General features: G+C 39.4%; 1 protein-coding gene across 2 annotated transcripts in view; it reads right to left on the bottom strand.

The window, feature by feature from the left end:
* Window positions 1–528: 528 nt before the first annotated feature.
* DDX10 (DEAD-box helicase 10) overlaps window positions 529–17552 on the bottom strand; it is a 292747-nt gene continuing 275723 nt past the window's right edge. For both annotated transcript variants that reach the window (XM_002708478.6, XM_089333667.1), the window contains exon 18: window positions 529–1163. In XM_002708478.6, coding sequence (XP_002708524.4) covers window positions 989–1163 — 175 coding nt within the window. In that variant the 3' untranslated portion in view covers window positions 529–988. The remainder of the gene's footprint in view (window positions 1164–17552) is intronic.

Genomic DNA, 17552 nt, shown 5'->3' with positions numbered 1-17552 from the left:
GGACAGGTTGAAGACAAGAGCCAGGAACTCAATCAAGGTCTCTCATGTAAGCGGCAGAGACCTACATACCTGGGTCACCATTCCCTGTTTCCCCAGGTGCATTACCAGGGAGCTGGATAGGAAGTAGTGCTGTTAGGACTTTAACAGGCACTCTGATGTGGGATGTTGGCACGGCAAGTGGGCAGCTTCACCTGCTGCACCAAAAGGCCAGCCCCCAAGGCTTGATTTTTGTTTTTTCACTCATCATTAGGAGCTGAGTCTGGGTGGATCCACGCTACCTGATATACAGAACGCTTGCACAATACGGATAGGCTCCTATGTGCTCAATACGAGATCAGGTTTAGTTACAACATCCTCAGAATCAGGACTTCTATAGATTTTATGAGTGATCGCTAGCATGTCTGCAACTATGTTAATTATTATCTTTGAAAAGGGTAACTTAAAGCTTATGAAAAAACGGTTTATCTCGGGAACATTCCCTTGAGGTGTTCTTGTATTACCAGACACAACAAAAACACTAATGCATTCTTTGATAGGAAATATGTTTATTATTGATGGTCTCAATTCAAAAATACACATTTTTTCTCAGGACTGGTCCATCATACTGTCTCTTTGGAAATATTAAATACAACAAAATTACTAACAGTTTTGCTTAAAAATAACATAGAAACTTATGTATAGTAGGTAAGAAAGGAATTTCTAACAATAAAACAAGGACTTCAGAAATCGCCAGCAAAGCAAAGGCAGCATTTCCCATGACAAGAGGTAGAAGCCCAGGACAGAACCAACAGAGCACATGCTGGACAATGGGATCCGTGGCAGCACGAAGCATGGCCTGTGAAAGAGACTCAGATCCGACTGCTTCTTCCTGGACGAAGTGTCCTTTAGGAATGAAACATGCCATATCTATTTGCCTAAAAGTCAACTGTTTCTCTTGGCCACAGAATCATGACCAGAGATCTCAAGGAGAAGACAAGGCGGGAAGTAGTTAGTTTTGACTTTTGAGCAGATGTAACACCAGTTCTTCATCCTCTGCTAAAGACAGGCCCGTATCCAAAGGTTCCAGGGTTTCCCACTTGGCCTTTTTTCTATTGCGACTTGTTGGTCCCTCGTCTTCCACTTTGCTGCTCCTTTTCTTCATTCCCTGCTTCTTCTTGGTATCACTGGTGGGAACAAATCCAATGATTTACTTTTACACATAATAAACTTATTAGTATGAAGTCAAACATTTAAAATAGGACAAAGTTACCAGAAACAGATAGTTGGTAAAGTGATATTATTATTCAAGATGGGAAAAAATCCACATCATCTATCATAAGTTCTTTCTCATCAGTGGATGTGGAGAGAGGGCCTGTTGTACAGCAGGAACATGCAAAATACTTTGTATGCATCATGTTTTCCAATCCTTGCAAGAATTCTAGGAAGCTATGGATACGTTATCTACACTTTGAAGCCACTGAGATGCCCCTTAGGTATGTATGATCCTAATCTATGCTTCTCCTGTCACATGTAACCATTCCATTTAAAGTTAAGTAATCCATCAGGTAGTAGTCTGTGGGTTAACAGATACTGATTCTAGTATCTGTTGCATTAGGTTGTGATACATCATGAGTAAAATAAAACCTGAAATGCTACATTACAAATGATTGGAGACAACTAATTTTCCCCATTTAAATATCTATATCTCAGATGGACACACACACAAATCTTAAAACAAACATTGTTACACATGTATTCTACACATGCCTAAGACACAGACCACAAAAACAAAGCCAATTTCTGAAAGTAGAAAACACTCAATGCACTAAAAATAAAAGAAAAACAACATTCTCAAAGCATTTTGATAACCCTCATGTTCAAATATGACTCAATAATAAGATATAATGTTAAAAACAGAAACTCGGCCGGCGCCGCGGCTCACTAGGCTAATCCTCCGCCTTGTGGCGCCGGCACACCGGGTTCTAGTCCCGGTCAGGGCGCCGGATTCTGTCCCGGTTGCCCCTCTTCCAGGCCAGCTCTCTGCTGTGGCCAGGGAGTGCAGTGGAGGCTGGCCCAGGTGCTTGGGCCCTGCACCCCATGGGAGACCAGGAAAAGCACCTGGCTCCTGGCTCCTGCCATCGGATCAGCGCGGTGCACCGGCAGCGGTGGCCATTGGAGGGTGAACCAACGGCAAAGGAAGACCTTTCTCTCTGTCTCTCTCTCTCACTGTCCACTCTGCCTGTTAAAAAAAAAAAAACAAAAACAAAAACAAAAACAAAACAACAGAAACTCAAATAACAATGGCAGTAGCGACCATGCACTGAGTGCGGCACTAAGACATATGCTTTAACATGGATGACATCATTTATCTTCATGAAAAATCTTGAGTATGGAGAGCATTAGCCTTATTCTGAGGTTAACAGATTTTAAATGATTGGATCCAGATTACCCACATGGGACTCAAACCCAGATCTGAACAACTCTAAATCCAGTCCCAAAAGTAGTCTATCAAAAGCAATTAGAGTTGACTCACTTCACTCAACATTTGGGTGATTACAACTTAAAGAATCAACTGTGAAAACAATATTGATTTGGCATCAGTAGTCAGAACTTAACCCATCAATTAATATTTCTAAGTCTCCATTTTTCTTTCTTTTATTTTAAATAAAGATGGGTATTATATAATTAGAATTACTGTGAGAATTAAATAAAATTTATAAATGAGAGAACACAGTAGTAAGCAACATGCTGGTTTACTTTCTTCCTATAAACCACTCCCTTTTAAACAAATTCTCCCATTGACTGTATGATGGTACTTCAAAAAATTTGTGGGACAGGGAATTAAAAAGTTTATTTTAGAGAAAAACATTTTTTAGATCCATATATAGAGGAGCCTTCAACATAACCATAGAAAATACATACTATCAAAAACCCATGAATGGATTTTGAAGTATTTTTATGCCAAAAGAAACTTTCTTAGGATTTACTTATTTATGGAGAGTCAGAATTACAGAGAGACAGTAGGAGAGACAGAGAGAAGTCCTCCACCTGTTGGATCATTGCCCAGTTGACAGCAAAGGGCAGGGCTGGGCCAGGCCAAAGCCAAAAGCCAGGAGCTTCCTTGAGGGCAGAGCCCCAAGCATTTTGGCCCATCCTCCACTGCTTTTCTCAGGTCATTAGCAGGGAGGTGGATCAGAAGTAGAGCAGCCAGGACATGAACCAGTGCCCATATGGGATGCCAGTGTCACAGGTGGTGGATTTGCATGTTATGCCACAACACTGGCTCCCAAAAAAACTTTTAAATTCCATTTTTTAAAGATTTATTTATATTTTTGAAAGAGAGAGAGAGAAAGAGAAAGTCTTCCATCCACTGATTCACTCCCCAAATGGCTGCAACTGCCGGAGCTAGGCCAATCCCAGTTTCTTCCAGGAGCCTGGAGCTTCTTCCAGGTCTCCCACGTGGGTGCCGGGGCCCAGGGAGTTGGGCCATCTTATGCTGCTTTCTCAGACCATAACAGAGACCTGGATCAAAAGTAGAGCAGCTGGGACTGGAACAGGTGCCCACATGGGATGCTGGCACTGTAGGTGGCAGCTTTACCTGCTATGCCACAGCACCAGCCCCCTAAATTCCACTTTTCCATGACCTTTTTTGAAGTACCTTCATATAGTAATCAGCAACAGTAACAAAACGTCAAAGAAATACTACATTTATCCCAGACAAATAGTGTATTGCAAAAGAGAACTGCTCAAGTTACAAAGAATTCTATTCTGTTTCAGAAGGTAGCCTAGATATAGGAGTGGATGTGCCCAATCAGCAGAGCCAGTTGGGACCAGCTTGAAGCAAAACTGTAAATAATTCCCCAGTTTACCTCCCAGAAGCACCCATAGCTCTGACTCAGCCATTCTCTTTCACTATTGCTGGAAAAACAAGCTAGACAGTATCATGAGGTTATTTTAAGCCACAAATAACTGAATTTAAAAGGGCTCCTGGAGAGATGAACAAGAAACAGTTGCCTATGAAGGAAATTCGGTCAGCAAAGAATTTAAGTAACTCTTAATGAAAAGAGGCTTTAAAAGACACATGCATCAAGTCCTAATCTGCTTATGAGTATGGCCAGTCCTGTGCCAATTCCATGGGGCTGCAGTGCTATGATTTAATTGGTACAAGGTGATACGGGGTTTTTGCCTGCCTGTGAATCAAGGGCATCTCAGAGCAGCTCATCAGAACCAGCCTAATTAGTGGACTTTACTAATGCTTCTTTTGTTAATGTGCTCTACAGGAAATAGGTGGTTCAGATAAAAGGAAGATGGAAAATTAATGGAACCCAAATATTTCAGAATTAGCAGCTTTGCTGCTTTATTAATCAGTTCAAATTCTAGAAAGGCATTCATTCAAGGCATATATTCTATGACAATTAAGTGGTAATCTGTGCAGCCAATTAACTATTAAATAATAGTATAGGTCCTCTATGAGTGATATACGAAAAAAGAGGATGATGTAATTAATCTAGAAAGCAGTAAGCAGAAAGCAAAATATGGCTGCATTCTGCTCTCTTCAGAAAAGGCCTGTTCCAAATGCTGTGGCACTAGAGGCCTCCATTATACTCATCCCCTAATGAATTAGGGAGAGGGGTTCTGACCCCCATCTAGTTAATACTCAACAGTAGTTTCCTGGATCCAAGCAAAGATAAGGACTTCTTTATGACTGACTAATAGCCTAATGTATATGATGGTTAATTCTAGTCTCTTGGTTCTTTAATTATTTGCTACAACTTCAGGGATAGGTTCTTGCACCTTTCATTCAAGAGTTCTAGTAGGTACGCACGGCAGCATGACATTGGTGCAGTTGACTGAAAAGATGGGGAAACATTCTGAAGACGGTGCCTGGTGAGCTAAAGGTAGTACTTTTGTGGGACTTAAGGGGCTGAACTGTTTCCACATTCTTCAAATGTGTTAAACAAAGCCTCAAAAGGACCACATTCCTGCTCAGCATTCAGAGTACAACATATTCATTCAAAAAGCATACCTTAAAAAGTAAAAGCATGGGGGCCGGCACTGTGGCCTGAAGCACCGGCATCCCATATGGGCGCCTGTTCGAGAACCGGCTGCTCCACTTCAGATCCAGCTCTCTGCTATGGCCTGGGAAAGCAGTAGAAGATGGCCCAAGTCCTTGGCCCCTGCACCCACGTGGGAGACCCTTCGAAGAAGCTCCTGGCTCCCGGCTCCTGGCTTCAGATCTGCGCAGCTCCAGCCATTGCAGCCAATTGGGGAGTGAACCAGAGGATGGAAGACTTCTGTTCTCTCTCTCTACCTTTCCTCTCTCTGTGTAACTCTGACTTTCAAATAAATAAATAAATCTTTAAAAAAAAGTAAAACATGGCTCATCTTAGAGCATTAAAAGCCCCATCACTGCTATAAAAACAAACAAAGAATTCAGAGCTACTAATCTTTCAAAAATCCAAATCATAAAGAGATTTAATTAGCAATGGTTGGTGTGTCATTTCAAGAACTGATCACACAACTAAGTACAAAGAAAGATCTCACCATGAAATATGTAATGTTAACTGATGACAGGAAAATTCTATTTTGATGATTTTCAAATTTGAGTCGATTGTGAATTCTCCAAACCCCCATAATTCTCCTAGAAATTGAGTTTTTTTTTTCAATAGGTTTGAATTACTGATTTCAACATTTTTTAAGGTGTTTATTATAATTACCCAGCCTCCCAGAATATTAGTGACCTCTGGGTTAAAGTCATGAGAAACTAAGGCAGGGGAAGAAAACCTCAAGTTAGCACACAAGGGTCAGCCTTCCTCCTTTTCTCTCACTCAAGCACTGCTCTTACTCCTGAGATCTGAGACATTTCTGCAGTACTCCCACCATAATCTGCTGTGAATGTGGCATCTCTCTCCTGCTGGGTCTTCCCTTGCCCTTTAAGTCCTAGCTCTAATTCCTCATCTCTCATGAAAAGTAGTCAACAGAGGCTAGCGATGTGGCATAGTAGGTTAAGCCTCCACCTGCAGCACCTGCACCCCATATGGGTGCCAGTTCAGTTCACGACCTGGCTGCTCTACTTCCACTTTAGCTCCCTGCTAATGGATTGGGAAGGCAGTGGAAGGTGGCCCAAGTGCTTGGGCCCCTGCACCCACATGGGAGACCAGGAAGTTCCTGATTCCTGGTTTCAGCCTGTCCTAGCCCCAGCTGTTGGGATCATCTGGGGAACGAAACAGTGGATGGAAGACCTCTCTCTCTCTGTCTCTCCCTCTAGTAACTCAGCCTCTGAATAAATTAAAAAAAAAAAAAAATCAATAATCCCCCTATTGAAAGTAGGCTATTTGCTCTGAATTCATACAGCTTGAATCACTTATTCATTCATTTTGCACTCAGCATTGCTACTCCCCGATACTAGTGAATTTTTTTTACCTGTATGCATGTTAATTCCAAAGAGGGAGAGTAATTAACATAAATGTTCAGGAGGGCAATCTGCCCATACCTTTCAAAAGTCTTTAAAGTGTGCATGTCCAGCAATTTGTCTTTTGAGAATTTATTCCAAGGAAATAATCTTAGGGATATGTTCAAAGATTTAATAACAAGAATATTTAAAGCAAAGCTATTTTAATTTAACAGAGTTGGAAACACCAAAGTACAACCATAAAGGATTGAATTACAAAGTTAGAAAGAAGACACTATACAGCAATTAAAAATATTGTTGCAGGAATATTTATGGACACTGAAGCTGTAACAATACAAAATGAGAGTACATCTCTGTTTCCCAAAAAGTCTGTGTAGGAATGGCTGTCCAGAAAAAGATTTGGAAGACTTCTAAAATTTTCTTTTTGCTGTTATGTATATTCTGATGTTTCTACAACCATGCTGTATTATTCCTTGCAATAAAAAAAGAAATAAAATTTGAAATTTTGGGCAGCTTGGCATATGTGAATTATTCTTTGTAATCCCAAGAACTCAGAATAATACAGAGCAAGTGCGCTGCTACAAAATCTTTGTTCTTGTTGATGACCCAATCTCAAACTTCGAGTTCCTGAGTCAATAGATGTATAAGGAAAGGTGAGAGTCTTCTTGGGTCAGGATTTGATTACGGTCATGAATTATTTTATTTGAAAACAAACTTCCTATTATATGCCACAAACTAGGTAGAATGATTTCTTTGTTTTGGGCTACAGTTATATTAACTGAGCCTTTTAAATGCTTGACACTTCAGAGGTTTGTATGGAATGAAAATTATACCTATTCCTTAATTGAAAAAAGGAAGCCAGAGCCATTATTCCAGATTTGCAAACAGTGCTCCTCGGACCACATGGGAGTTACTGGTGGCCGAACTTTTCAGTTTTACATATCAGGCTTCTTAGGAAGTTCTTCAATAATAATTTCCATGCCTACTCTCCCCTCAGGAAAACAAAACAAAACAACAAACTAAGAACTGGTCTTAAATGAAGGTTCTTAATTAAATATCATTTACAAAAAGTTAAAAAAAACTGAATTCTGTGTGTGATTTTATCTCATATTACATGTTTATTAAAGAGTCTGTTGAATATATAAAAAAAGAAATATCATTTACAAAGTCTTAATGTCCCCTGTGAAACATGTCTTCTTCCAACCAGTAACAGCAGTTGTCTTTGAAAAGCACAACTTGGCTCTCATCATTCTTCATAAAAATTTTAGCAACTGCCAAGAAAACTATTTAGTTTAATGTCTAAGGAATCACATGATCTGGTATAAGCCATCCTCTGTGACCTATCTGACATTATACCCTTGTAAAACAACCCATTCTTTGAGCCTTTTATTCCCTGAACATGCTGCCCTACATTCTCAATTTATCTTGTGAATATTTGGGATTCTTTTTTCCAATTAAGTCAAGTCTCCCTATCTTTTTTTTTAAGAAGATGAACAATTTGATTTACTTTTATTTTATTTTTTAATTTTTGACAAGCAGAGTGGACAGTGAGTGAGAGAGAGAGAGAGAGAGAGAAAGGTCTTCCTTTTGCCGTTGGTTCACCCTCCAATGGCCACCGCAGCCGGCATGCTGCAGCCGGCGCATCACACTGATCTGAAGCCAGGAGCCAGGTGCTTCTCCTGGTCTCCCATGGGGTGCAGGGCCCAAGCACTTGGGCCATCCTCCACTGCCTTCCCGGGCCACAGCAGAGAGCTGGCCTGGAAGAGGTCAACCGGGACAGAATCCAGCGCCCCAAATGGGACTAGAACCGCAAGGCAGAGGATTAGCCTATTGAGCCACGGCGCCAGCCAAGTCTCCCTATCTTTCAAAGTCCAGTTCCAGTATGACCTCCTTCCTAAACATGCCACCCTATGTGTGTCCATGCCTCTCCTCTGGCATGCATTCTGTGTGGCAATACAGGAGTTTTATGTAGTAGATCTCCTTCCTTGTGCTTACTAAGCTGTTAGTTTCGAGGTCTGGCGTTCAATAAAGAAGTCATTTAATAAAGGTCCACTCTTTTGAGTGGTAGAAATCATAACTGTTGGGATTTTTCAAACCCACAAGTATCACCACTACTTGGATAGGACAGCAACATTTCAGTAAGCTTTCTTATAATTTAACTTCCAGTAATGTTACAGAGGAGAGCACAGCCAGAGCACTCAGTCAAGAGTGTATGTGTGCAGGTCCTATCTGCTGTTTCTAAAACCACGAATTCTTCATGTTCTAAAACTTGGCTTTGTATGTTTTCAAAATTATATGCCTTAAAAATATGCCTCAAATTCTCTCTAGACTTCTCTCCTGACCACTAGATCAGCATATTCTTACCAGTTCCCAGTTACCTTCTACTTGTACCTGAAATTAAACATGCTCCTAACTACTACATGTTGTCCCTATTCGGTTCTTCCTCTTCCATCTACCTTCTGAGTGAAGAGTACTAGCCCCACTAACAACCTGGAAGTCATCCTTGAACCACTTTCTCCTTCCCATGTGCAATTTAATCAATCATGTTTTCACTAAGGCCTCTGCAACTGTCTTATTTTAGACTTTTTCATTCCATCACCTTACTTCACCTGAGACCTGAGACGCCTTCCCTGATCCTCTTACTGGTTCTAGTTCTGTGTTTCATTAAACCATCTGAAATGTTACACCATAGTCATCGATCGATTGGCTTACTTGCCTCCACCATTAGAAATTTAAGTTCTTTGAAGACAAAAACTTTGCCTTCTTATATGCAGTCACACTGCTTTGGTATTCAGCAGCTCAGTTTATATTTCTTGAGTAAATTAATAAACCACTGAGTTGAGCTTCTATACTGTTAATTATCTAACTGGCCCATCGTATGTCATATCTAAAACTGCATTCATATATTTTTTCTGTGACATAGGTGATTCATTTTAAGTCATTATGCAAGTGGATTATTAAATCTGTGCTGCACTACTTTTCCCAATAGTGTATCATTAATTCCAAAGAAACCTAAGAGATCAAAGGGTGAAAATAAAACATCAAGGGCAAAAGAAATGCAATCCTATAAAAAAAAGTACCCTGTAACCTCAGACTCAGAATGAGGAATAATGCAATCCTTAACATTATAAGATGAACATAATTTGACATTTCAATTTTTAAAAAATGAGTAATTTTTATTCTCTTTGCAATAAAATATATTATCCTTTTTAAAATGACATTAAAATCTTAATCTTTTTTCCAGAGTTTTCTCTTTATTATTATTATTTTAAATCTTGAATGAAGTATTGACAAAGACACTCTCTTTTTGACCAAATTTGAGTCAGAATCTTGTGATTCCTCTATCCAAATGGGCTCTATCTTTAGTCCAGTGGTCTGCCCACTTAGTCCAGTTTTAGCAAGAATCCCATTGAGTCAGTTTAGTGAAAATCTCCCACCTTTTACATTAGTCAGCTTTTTTGTCATAATGACAAAATAGTCAAGGCAGCCTAACTTTATAAAGGAAATAGGTTTATTTTGGATCACGGTTTCATAGGTACTTGAGCCCCAGTGGTTCAGGCTCCGGTGATGGTGTCTTGTCTGGCTGCTCAAAGGTGGCACAGAGAGTGGGTGTCTCTATGTATGTTCTTTCAGAAAGCCACCAAGATTCATTCATAGGGCTCCACCTCAACATGCGAAGAATGTATCCCTTTTTTTCCTCTCCTTGATTAATGATGAAACTGTTGTTTTAAAAATTAGCAATTCAATTACTGTTATTAAATGCCTACATAAAAATTCTCATTTAGATAACTGCTTTTGGAGTTGGACCTTTATTGAATAAACCCTAGCAACCACCCCAAACTGGAAAAGCCGCTGAACTTCATGCAGTGTCAGTCTTCCAATCTGTAGAATGCAATTAATATCTACCATATGAAAAGATGAAGTAAGTGATATATGCATAGTAAATGCTTTACAAATATTAATTATCACTGCTCCAGTTCCCCATAATGGGAAAGATATCCAGTCTCTGTTAAAATTGTATTATACTGGAATTTTTTTTTTCCAAAAAATTATAAGGTATAAGGCTTTAATTTAAGATGTGTTGTGTTCCAAAAACTTTTAAGTCTGTTGTTAAGGTACTACATACTATTTCATTTAAACAAGTTTTATAAATAACAAATGAGGCTAAGGCTACTGAGTAAACATAATCCAAGAACAGAATTATAAATCCTAACCATCAAAACCCAATTTTTTGTTGCTGATCACCAAAAACTGTCATTTGGAAACACAAAAGAAGAGAACGTCTAGGAAGCTGAGACAGTCAGGAAGGGATATTGGCAGGACAAGACTCTGGTAGGATAAATCTAGGACAAAAATTATAGGAGGAGAGAGAGGTCCTGGGTCTCCGGTGGGTCAAGGTTCTCAGAAAGAAAGAAGAGGCTTTGATGCTTTTATTTAATTAAGCGTATTATAATTAGCCCTACTTCAGATAAGAAGCTTTCACTTTGAAAGGGTGGGAAGACAGCTCCTCAAAAGGGAGCTCTGTTCATGAGGAAGGGCTAGGATATGCTAGAAGTTCATGTTCAGCGGAAAAGAAATTAACCAAATTCCGAAAAAACAAATCATACTCTTATGGTCTATTGTATTTTAAAAGTTAAAAACAATTTTCTTTAAGCTACAAAATATCCATAAGATAGCTAAAATCCAAGCACAAAATACATAGTGACATGCATAAAATATACACACAAATAGCTAAAACCCAGGGCCGGCGCTGTGGCGCAGCAGGTTGAAGCCCTGGCCTGAAGTGCCAACATCCCATATGGGCTCTGATTCTAGTCCCAGCTGCTCCACTTCCGATCCAGCTCTCTGCTATGGCCTGGAAAGCAGTGGAAGATGGCCCAGGTGCTTGGGCCCCTGCATAAGGGGCCAGGAGGAAACACTTGCCTCCTGGCTTCGGATCAGCACAGCTCCGGCTGTTGCAGCCATCTGGGGAGTGAACCAGCGGGTGGAAGACCTCTCTCTCTGTCTCTACCTCTCTCTGTAACTGTCTTTTAAATAAATAAATAAAATAAATCTTTTTAAAAAATAGCTAAAATCCAATGCACTGACAACACAACATGCTAGTGAAGTTATGGAGCAACAACACGTCTCTCATTTATTGCCTGCAGGCATGCAAAATGATACAGATACTTGGGAAGACAATCTGGGAATTTTTTTTTAAAAATCAAACATACTCTGATGATACAACCCAGCAATCACATCCCTGGGTGGTTATTCAAAGGGGCTGAAAATTTATTATCACACAAAAACCTGCACAAGAATATTTATATCATCCTCATTCATAATTGCCAAAACTTAGAAGCCACCAAGATGTCATTCAATAGATGAATGGACAAACTGTGACACATCCATGCAGTAGAGTATTATTTGGTAATTAAAAAAAAAAAAGAGCTATCAAGCCACAAAAGATAAGGAGGATCCTTGAGAGCATACTGCTCAAGGAAAGAAGCCAGTCTAAAAAAGATACTTTTAATAATTGTATGATTCCAACTATATGTTATTTTAGAAAGCCAAAACTATAGGTGCAGTAAGCAGACCAGCAAATGCCAGGGGTTCAGAGAGAGGGATGAATAGGTGGAGTATAAAATTTTCAGGGCAGTGAAACTATTCTGTATGTTACTTGACAGTGTATACGCATGTCACTGTGTATTTGTCAAAACCCTCAGGATATATATCACAAAGAGCAAACTGTAATGTAAACTGTATATTTATTATCATCAATTTTAACAAATATACCACTTTCCAATATAAGTTATTAATAACAGAGAAAACAGCCAGGGTGGTGAGGAGAGACACAGAAACTCTATCTCTCTCTCTCTCTCTTTTTTTTTTTTTTTTTTTTTTTTGACAGGCAGAGTAGACAGTGAGACAGAGAAACAGAAAGAAAGCTCTTCCTTTGCCGTTGGTTCACCCTCCAATGGCCGCCACGGCCGGCGCGCTGTGGCTGGCACACCGCGCTGATCCGATGGCAGGAGCCAGGTACTTATCCTGGTCTCCCATGGGGTGCAGGGCCCAAGCACTTGGGCCATCCTCCACTGCACTCCCTGGCCACAGCAGAGAGCTGGTCTGGAAGAGGGGCAACCGGGACAGAATCCGGCGCCCCGACCGGGACTAGAACCTGGTGTGCCAGTGCCGCAAGGTGGAGGATTAGCCTAGTGAGCCGTGGCGCCGGCCTAGAAACTCTATATCTCATTCAGTTTTTACTGTGAAGATTAAAGTAAACTTCCAAAAAGAAAAAAAAGTACATTCAAAAACTGCATAACTCAAAAGGGTTAATACACCAACTGATACATAGTGAAATTATTTAAGCACAGAAACACATTAGAATTTTCTTATTTCCAAAATTACATGCTACTTTTACAGATAACCTGAAGCACCTTTCCAGCCTTCCTTTGGAGCACTAAGACCATCAACTTCACTTTCCTGTTCCTGTGAACTTCATCAGGACATCCGCCTTTCTAATGAGTTGTTACTTTACGACTTTATGAACTAGAATAGCAGATGTTTCTCACATACATCACCTTCCATGAAGCCAGTATCAGACAGGACATACGGTGGAAGGATGACGGAATGAAAAGAGGCAGGGAGTCTCCATTACTGGCAGGAATATGTGTGATTGCATAGTCAGGATCAAGCTACTTACAATGAATATTTAAATTTTAATAAGTGTTCTAAAACCTCATGATTAGAATAGGATGAATTATAGGATGAATTATTCTTTCCTTACTTAAGGAGAAGGCTTTCAATAATCTGTAGATCTCTCCTTAGAGAGGGTTTCCCTAACCACCTCCAGTAAAGCAAACTCCCAACTCCTTCCTGACCAAAGTTACAGCTTTGGAGGCCTTTATCACCACCTCTTTTCTACTTCTTGTTTATGTCTTTGTGCTGTGTCTCCCTCCTGGGAGTGTCAGCTCCATGAAGGCTGAGATCCAGTCTCTTTTGACTGCTCTCTGGTGGGCACAGAGCAGGCTTTCAGTTCATTGAATGCCTAAATAAGCAAAATGTTGAAGAAGGGCAGCAGTCAGGTATGGGCATTTCCCACACTCCAATTCGGTAGTATTCTCTTCAGCATATGGAAGGAAAACCCAGATGTTGCGTGACTTTTTCCCCCCTTACTACATCATTCTTTTCAACCCATGCAGTGGTAACTTTTTTGCAGAGTGTTTTGAATATAGTACCTGGCACAATGTGTACCTAGGGTTTAATGAAATGATTTTGATGAGCAAAATTATGAGAAATAAGTATCTCAAAAGAGATTAAATTTTTCTCTTATCAATATACTCATTTAAAAACTTCTACCTCCATTACACTTTTAGTAGTTAAATGATTACTATACATCAATAGCTCCATTTTGTGCCATATTTTGTTTTCTTTTCATCTTCATTAGGTCTTCACAGTAACCTCATAAGGAAAGAGTTACAAGCATTCAATTGTTACACAAAACGAAGAATTACAGAGATTAAGTTAACTCACCCAAGGCCCATGACTCATTAAAAGAAAGTAATATCCAAACTCAGGTCTGTCTGATTCCCCCTAACACCAAGTAGATCATTTTTGTTACAAAAGAGACATCATTTCACAAACCCCTACCTCTCCTACTGCTTCCAACTTTATAAAAATGCAGTACAAAGATCAAAATTCCAAAACTGTATGCAAAGATGCATGTGGGCAAGGCATTCAGTTTCTTCATTCCTAGAACCTCATCTAATTCATATCTTATACCTGCTAGAATAACTATTTTTATAAAACAGATGCTTCTGAGCTCATCCTGGCAGAATCAGATATGGTTTAAATTCTTAAGAATTGATGGAGAAAGGCAAAAGGAAAGAGACTAACTCATTGACATACTTTTCCGCACACAGGAACTCCTAAGTCTTACAACATTTGATTTTTTATTCCCTCTCTAGCTTTCAGAAACCCTTCCAACAGACTTAAAGGTGTAGGAAGGAGTGGGATAAATGATATATTAAAACAAGAAGAAAATAATCGTTGGTACCTGTCATGAGCAGGAAGAATGCCCATTGTTAAAATAGCAGACTTTAAATAATATGTGAATTCAATCTAATAAAACCATGCCAGAATGGCCTCTGTGACCTGGAAAACATATTCCTTAGGTGGCATTTAGACCACTATACCCAGCTATAAGAATATTCCCAGTACTGTCTGATCCAACTGAAGATAAGGCATCATCAAGAGAAAGTTCTTCTGGGAAACTCTGTCAACTTCTTTCCCTCTGTATGCAATGCTTTACAGAAATAAAACATAGTGGAGGGAGCACTAAACTTAAAAGGTTGCTAGGGCAAGTAGTTCCAATAATAAGTTATAAAATGGCAACTGAAATCATGGGAGATTCTGTAAATCTGACTCAGGAAAAGGGACTGTGCAACCAGAAGTATCAAGATGTCTCTGGTTAGAGCTCCTAACTTGTGTAGTGGCTGAGCTTACTCACGTACTTTTAAGAGTACATGAATTTCTATCTGTTACATCACCAAAGGATCAGTGTCGTTGCCCAAACCGAATCAGAAATCTAACAAAAGCCAGGACAAGAGGCTGCTTCAAAAAAGCACCCTCCTTTTGTAGCAGTGTCTGAGAAGCTTTGCAACTTCTTGCTTTTTCTTGCCTCTTTTCTGGAACGCACAGGAAAGAAATATTAGGTGGAAACTGCAGGCTGACCTAACTGCAAGCAAGCTGAGGGTAGGTTCTGGAGGCAAAGAATAGTGAATGCTCCCTTACAGAGAAACCCTTGGGTGCCTTTTTACGACATGCTGCTAAATTGGCTGTGGAAATTGAGAGTGAACATTCAGCACCTGCATGCCCAATCTGAGACCTTTTTTCATAAAACTCTCCTTTCTTACATTCTTATCAAGAAATATAGGCTGGACTCTTTCCTAAATAATTGAAAGCTAGTAATAAATGAGCTGGTAATAATTTGAAAATTCTCAGCAATGTTTACACCTATCCTCAAGTGTTGACATTTGGTATTCAAATATGTTGTGCCACAGATTTTTTTCTCCTTATAAATTTTAATTTACAAGGCTATGGCAACAGTTCCAATGAAGATTAATTACTGCAGTATATTCCATAAAATCCGCTCAGCTTCCTTCACACAGTGAAGGCTACCGCATACAGAACTGGGAGTGAGGATGTATTTATCTTTCATGTCTCTTTCCTAGCTGCTCAGTTCTAAAAACATTTATGAAACAATTCGGTCTAAGAATCATTGGTTCTGAAATCATTATAAACTTAACTGTTCAAGAGAGGTAAAAATGTCCTCTTAAAATTCCAATAATCAAAAAAGGCTGGGGTGTTGAAGAGAAAACTGAAGGCAGTAGACTGCATATCACACTAATACCACTTATAAACATTTTCTTCTACAGAAGTGTATTTGTCACTTGAGAATGGTGACAAGGTTGGCCCCAATATCTTTAATTTTTTGGTTCATAAAATCACTTGGGAATTTGATAAATACTCATAACCCCCTTTCCCAGATAAATGCACAAGTGTGTCTATGCTGTATGCACACCCGCACCATTATTTTGTCTGCAATTTCAAAATGTCCAAGATTCCACTAGAGCTCATACACAGAGTCCAGGTTAAGAATCCTTGCTCTGTAGCCATTTAGGTAACATAATTATTTCTCTTCTCCCAGATTAAAAAAATTTTAACCACCACATGAGGGGAGTTTATGCTAGGCATTTTTCTCACTACTAATCTGCATGTAGAACATTTTGTGCTCCCCGGAAGCACATCACCTTCTCTCTCAAACTACTTTCACTGATTAGTTTTCAGTTTTCAAGATCATCACTTACCCAAGCATGTCCCCAGTGTTCCTACTATCTGCAAAATTGAGTTTCACAGTTTCATCCTAGGCTTCATTAGTCCTTCAAATGACTTCAAGATAGAAAATCCTATCTTCAACAAAGCTGGCCATTGAAGAATAACTTACAGTAGCAAAAACAAAATAAAACCAAACAATAAGAACCAAAAATCTAAGCATGGGTACAACTTAAAATTCTACAAGAGGGCATAGATAAGGAAATTATCGTGTAACTAAGAGATGGAAAGTTATGCATACTTGACATGCATGCAGTATACATGGAGCAATGTGAAATGAAAAACAGGATGGTCCTAAAAGTCATCCTCAATGGCCTTTTCAGGAACAAGAGCTGCCATATCAGGGCAGAGCCCAGAGACCCTACTGGCAAGGGCGGTTCGCCTTGGTTTCATGACATCCCAAGCCATTCACTCAGATTCGTAGATCCTAGTATTTCTGAAACACGGTAAACTCACACCTGTCAGTGAGTGACAGTTCTACAATGGGTGAGTAAATGACAGGATAGAACGCCCAGAGCAAAAGCAGATGGTAAGGACAATCAAGAGAGTACCACCCCTACCAAAAAAAAAAAAAAGGCTTTACCCAAACCTCAAATTTCTCATACTGTATCTTCCCTCTCTCAAACTCAATCTTCACATAAGAAAACAGTGCACACCGCCTTCCTCAGTGTGTACTGACATTTTCCTGAAAGTTTCAAGAAAAGCAATACTGCCTTTTCCCACCCCTACACTTCAACAACCCACTTTGGAAGTTTCTTCAAATATTTTTCTTATTTTTAAATCTTTAGTAGATAAAAAGAGATGATTGAGATTTTCTCTTGAAAGCTGCTAGGCTTATTGGAATGGGGGATAAATCTCCAGAAGTTAAAAAAAGAGTACACAAAAAAGGGAAGATAAAGTCAATATATCATCAAGCTGAGTCAACTTCCCTTCACATCTACCACTCACAACTAGACTTATCAACAAGCAGCCTCAAGGGGTAGAAACGGTAATCAAACAGTGTTTGCTTGTTTTTAAATTGTTCAGTTCTTTTCCAACCCAACCATCTAGACTCTGTAAGAAAACATTCTTTAAAAAAGAATCATACTATATATTCAGCACTGATAAGTCCACTAAAATTTTTGTAAAATGATATACCACCCTCAGCCCCACTCAAAAACAGTTAAGGAAAAAAATAAGAGTTTCTGGGAATCTTCCTTTCCCAGAAATTCATTTTTGACTCATATTCACTTACTTTCCAAATTAAAAAGCTTAACAAATACTGTGAATCTGACTGTAAGGTCTTGGA

The sequence above is a fragment of the Oryctolagus cuniculus genome, chromosome 1 (genome assembly GCF_051225735.1).
Source record: "Oryctolagus cuniculus isolate XC-2025 breed Fujian yellow rabbit chromosome 1, ASM5122573v1, whole genome shotgun sequence".
In the NCBI taxonomy this organism is placed as follows: domain Eukaryota; kingdom Metazoa; phylum Chordata; class Mammalia; order Lagomorpha; family Leporidae; genus Oryctolagus; species Oryctolagus cuniculus.
This window is presented reverse-complemented; position numbering and strand designations above follow the sequence as displayed.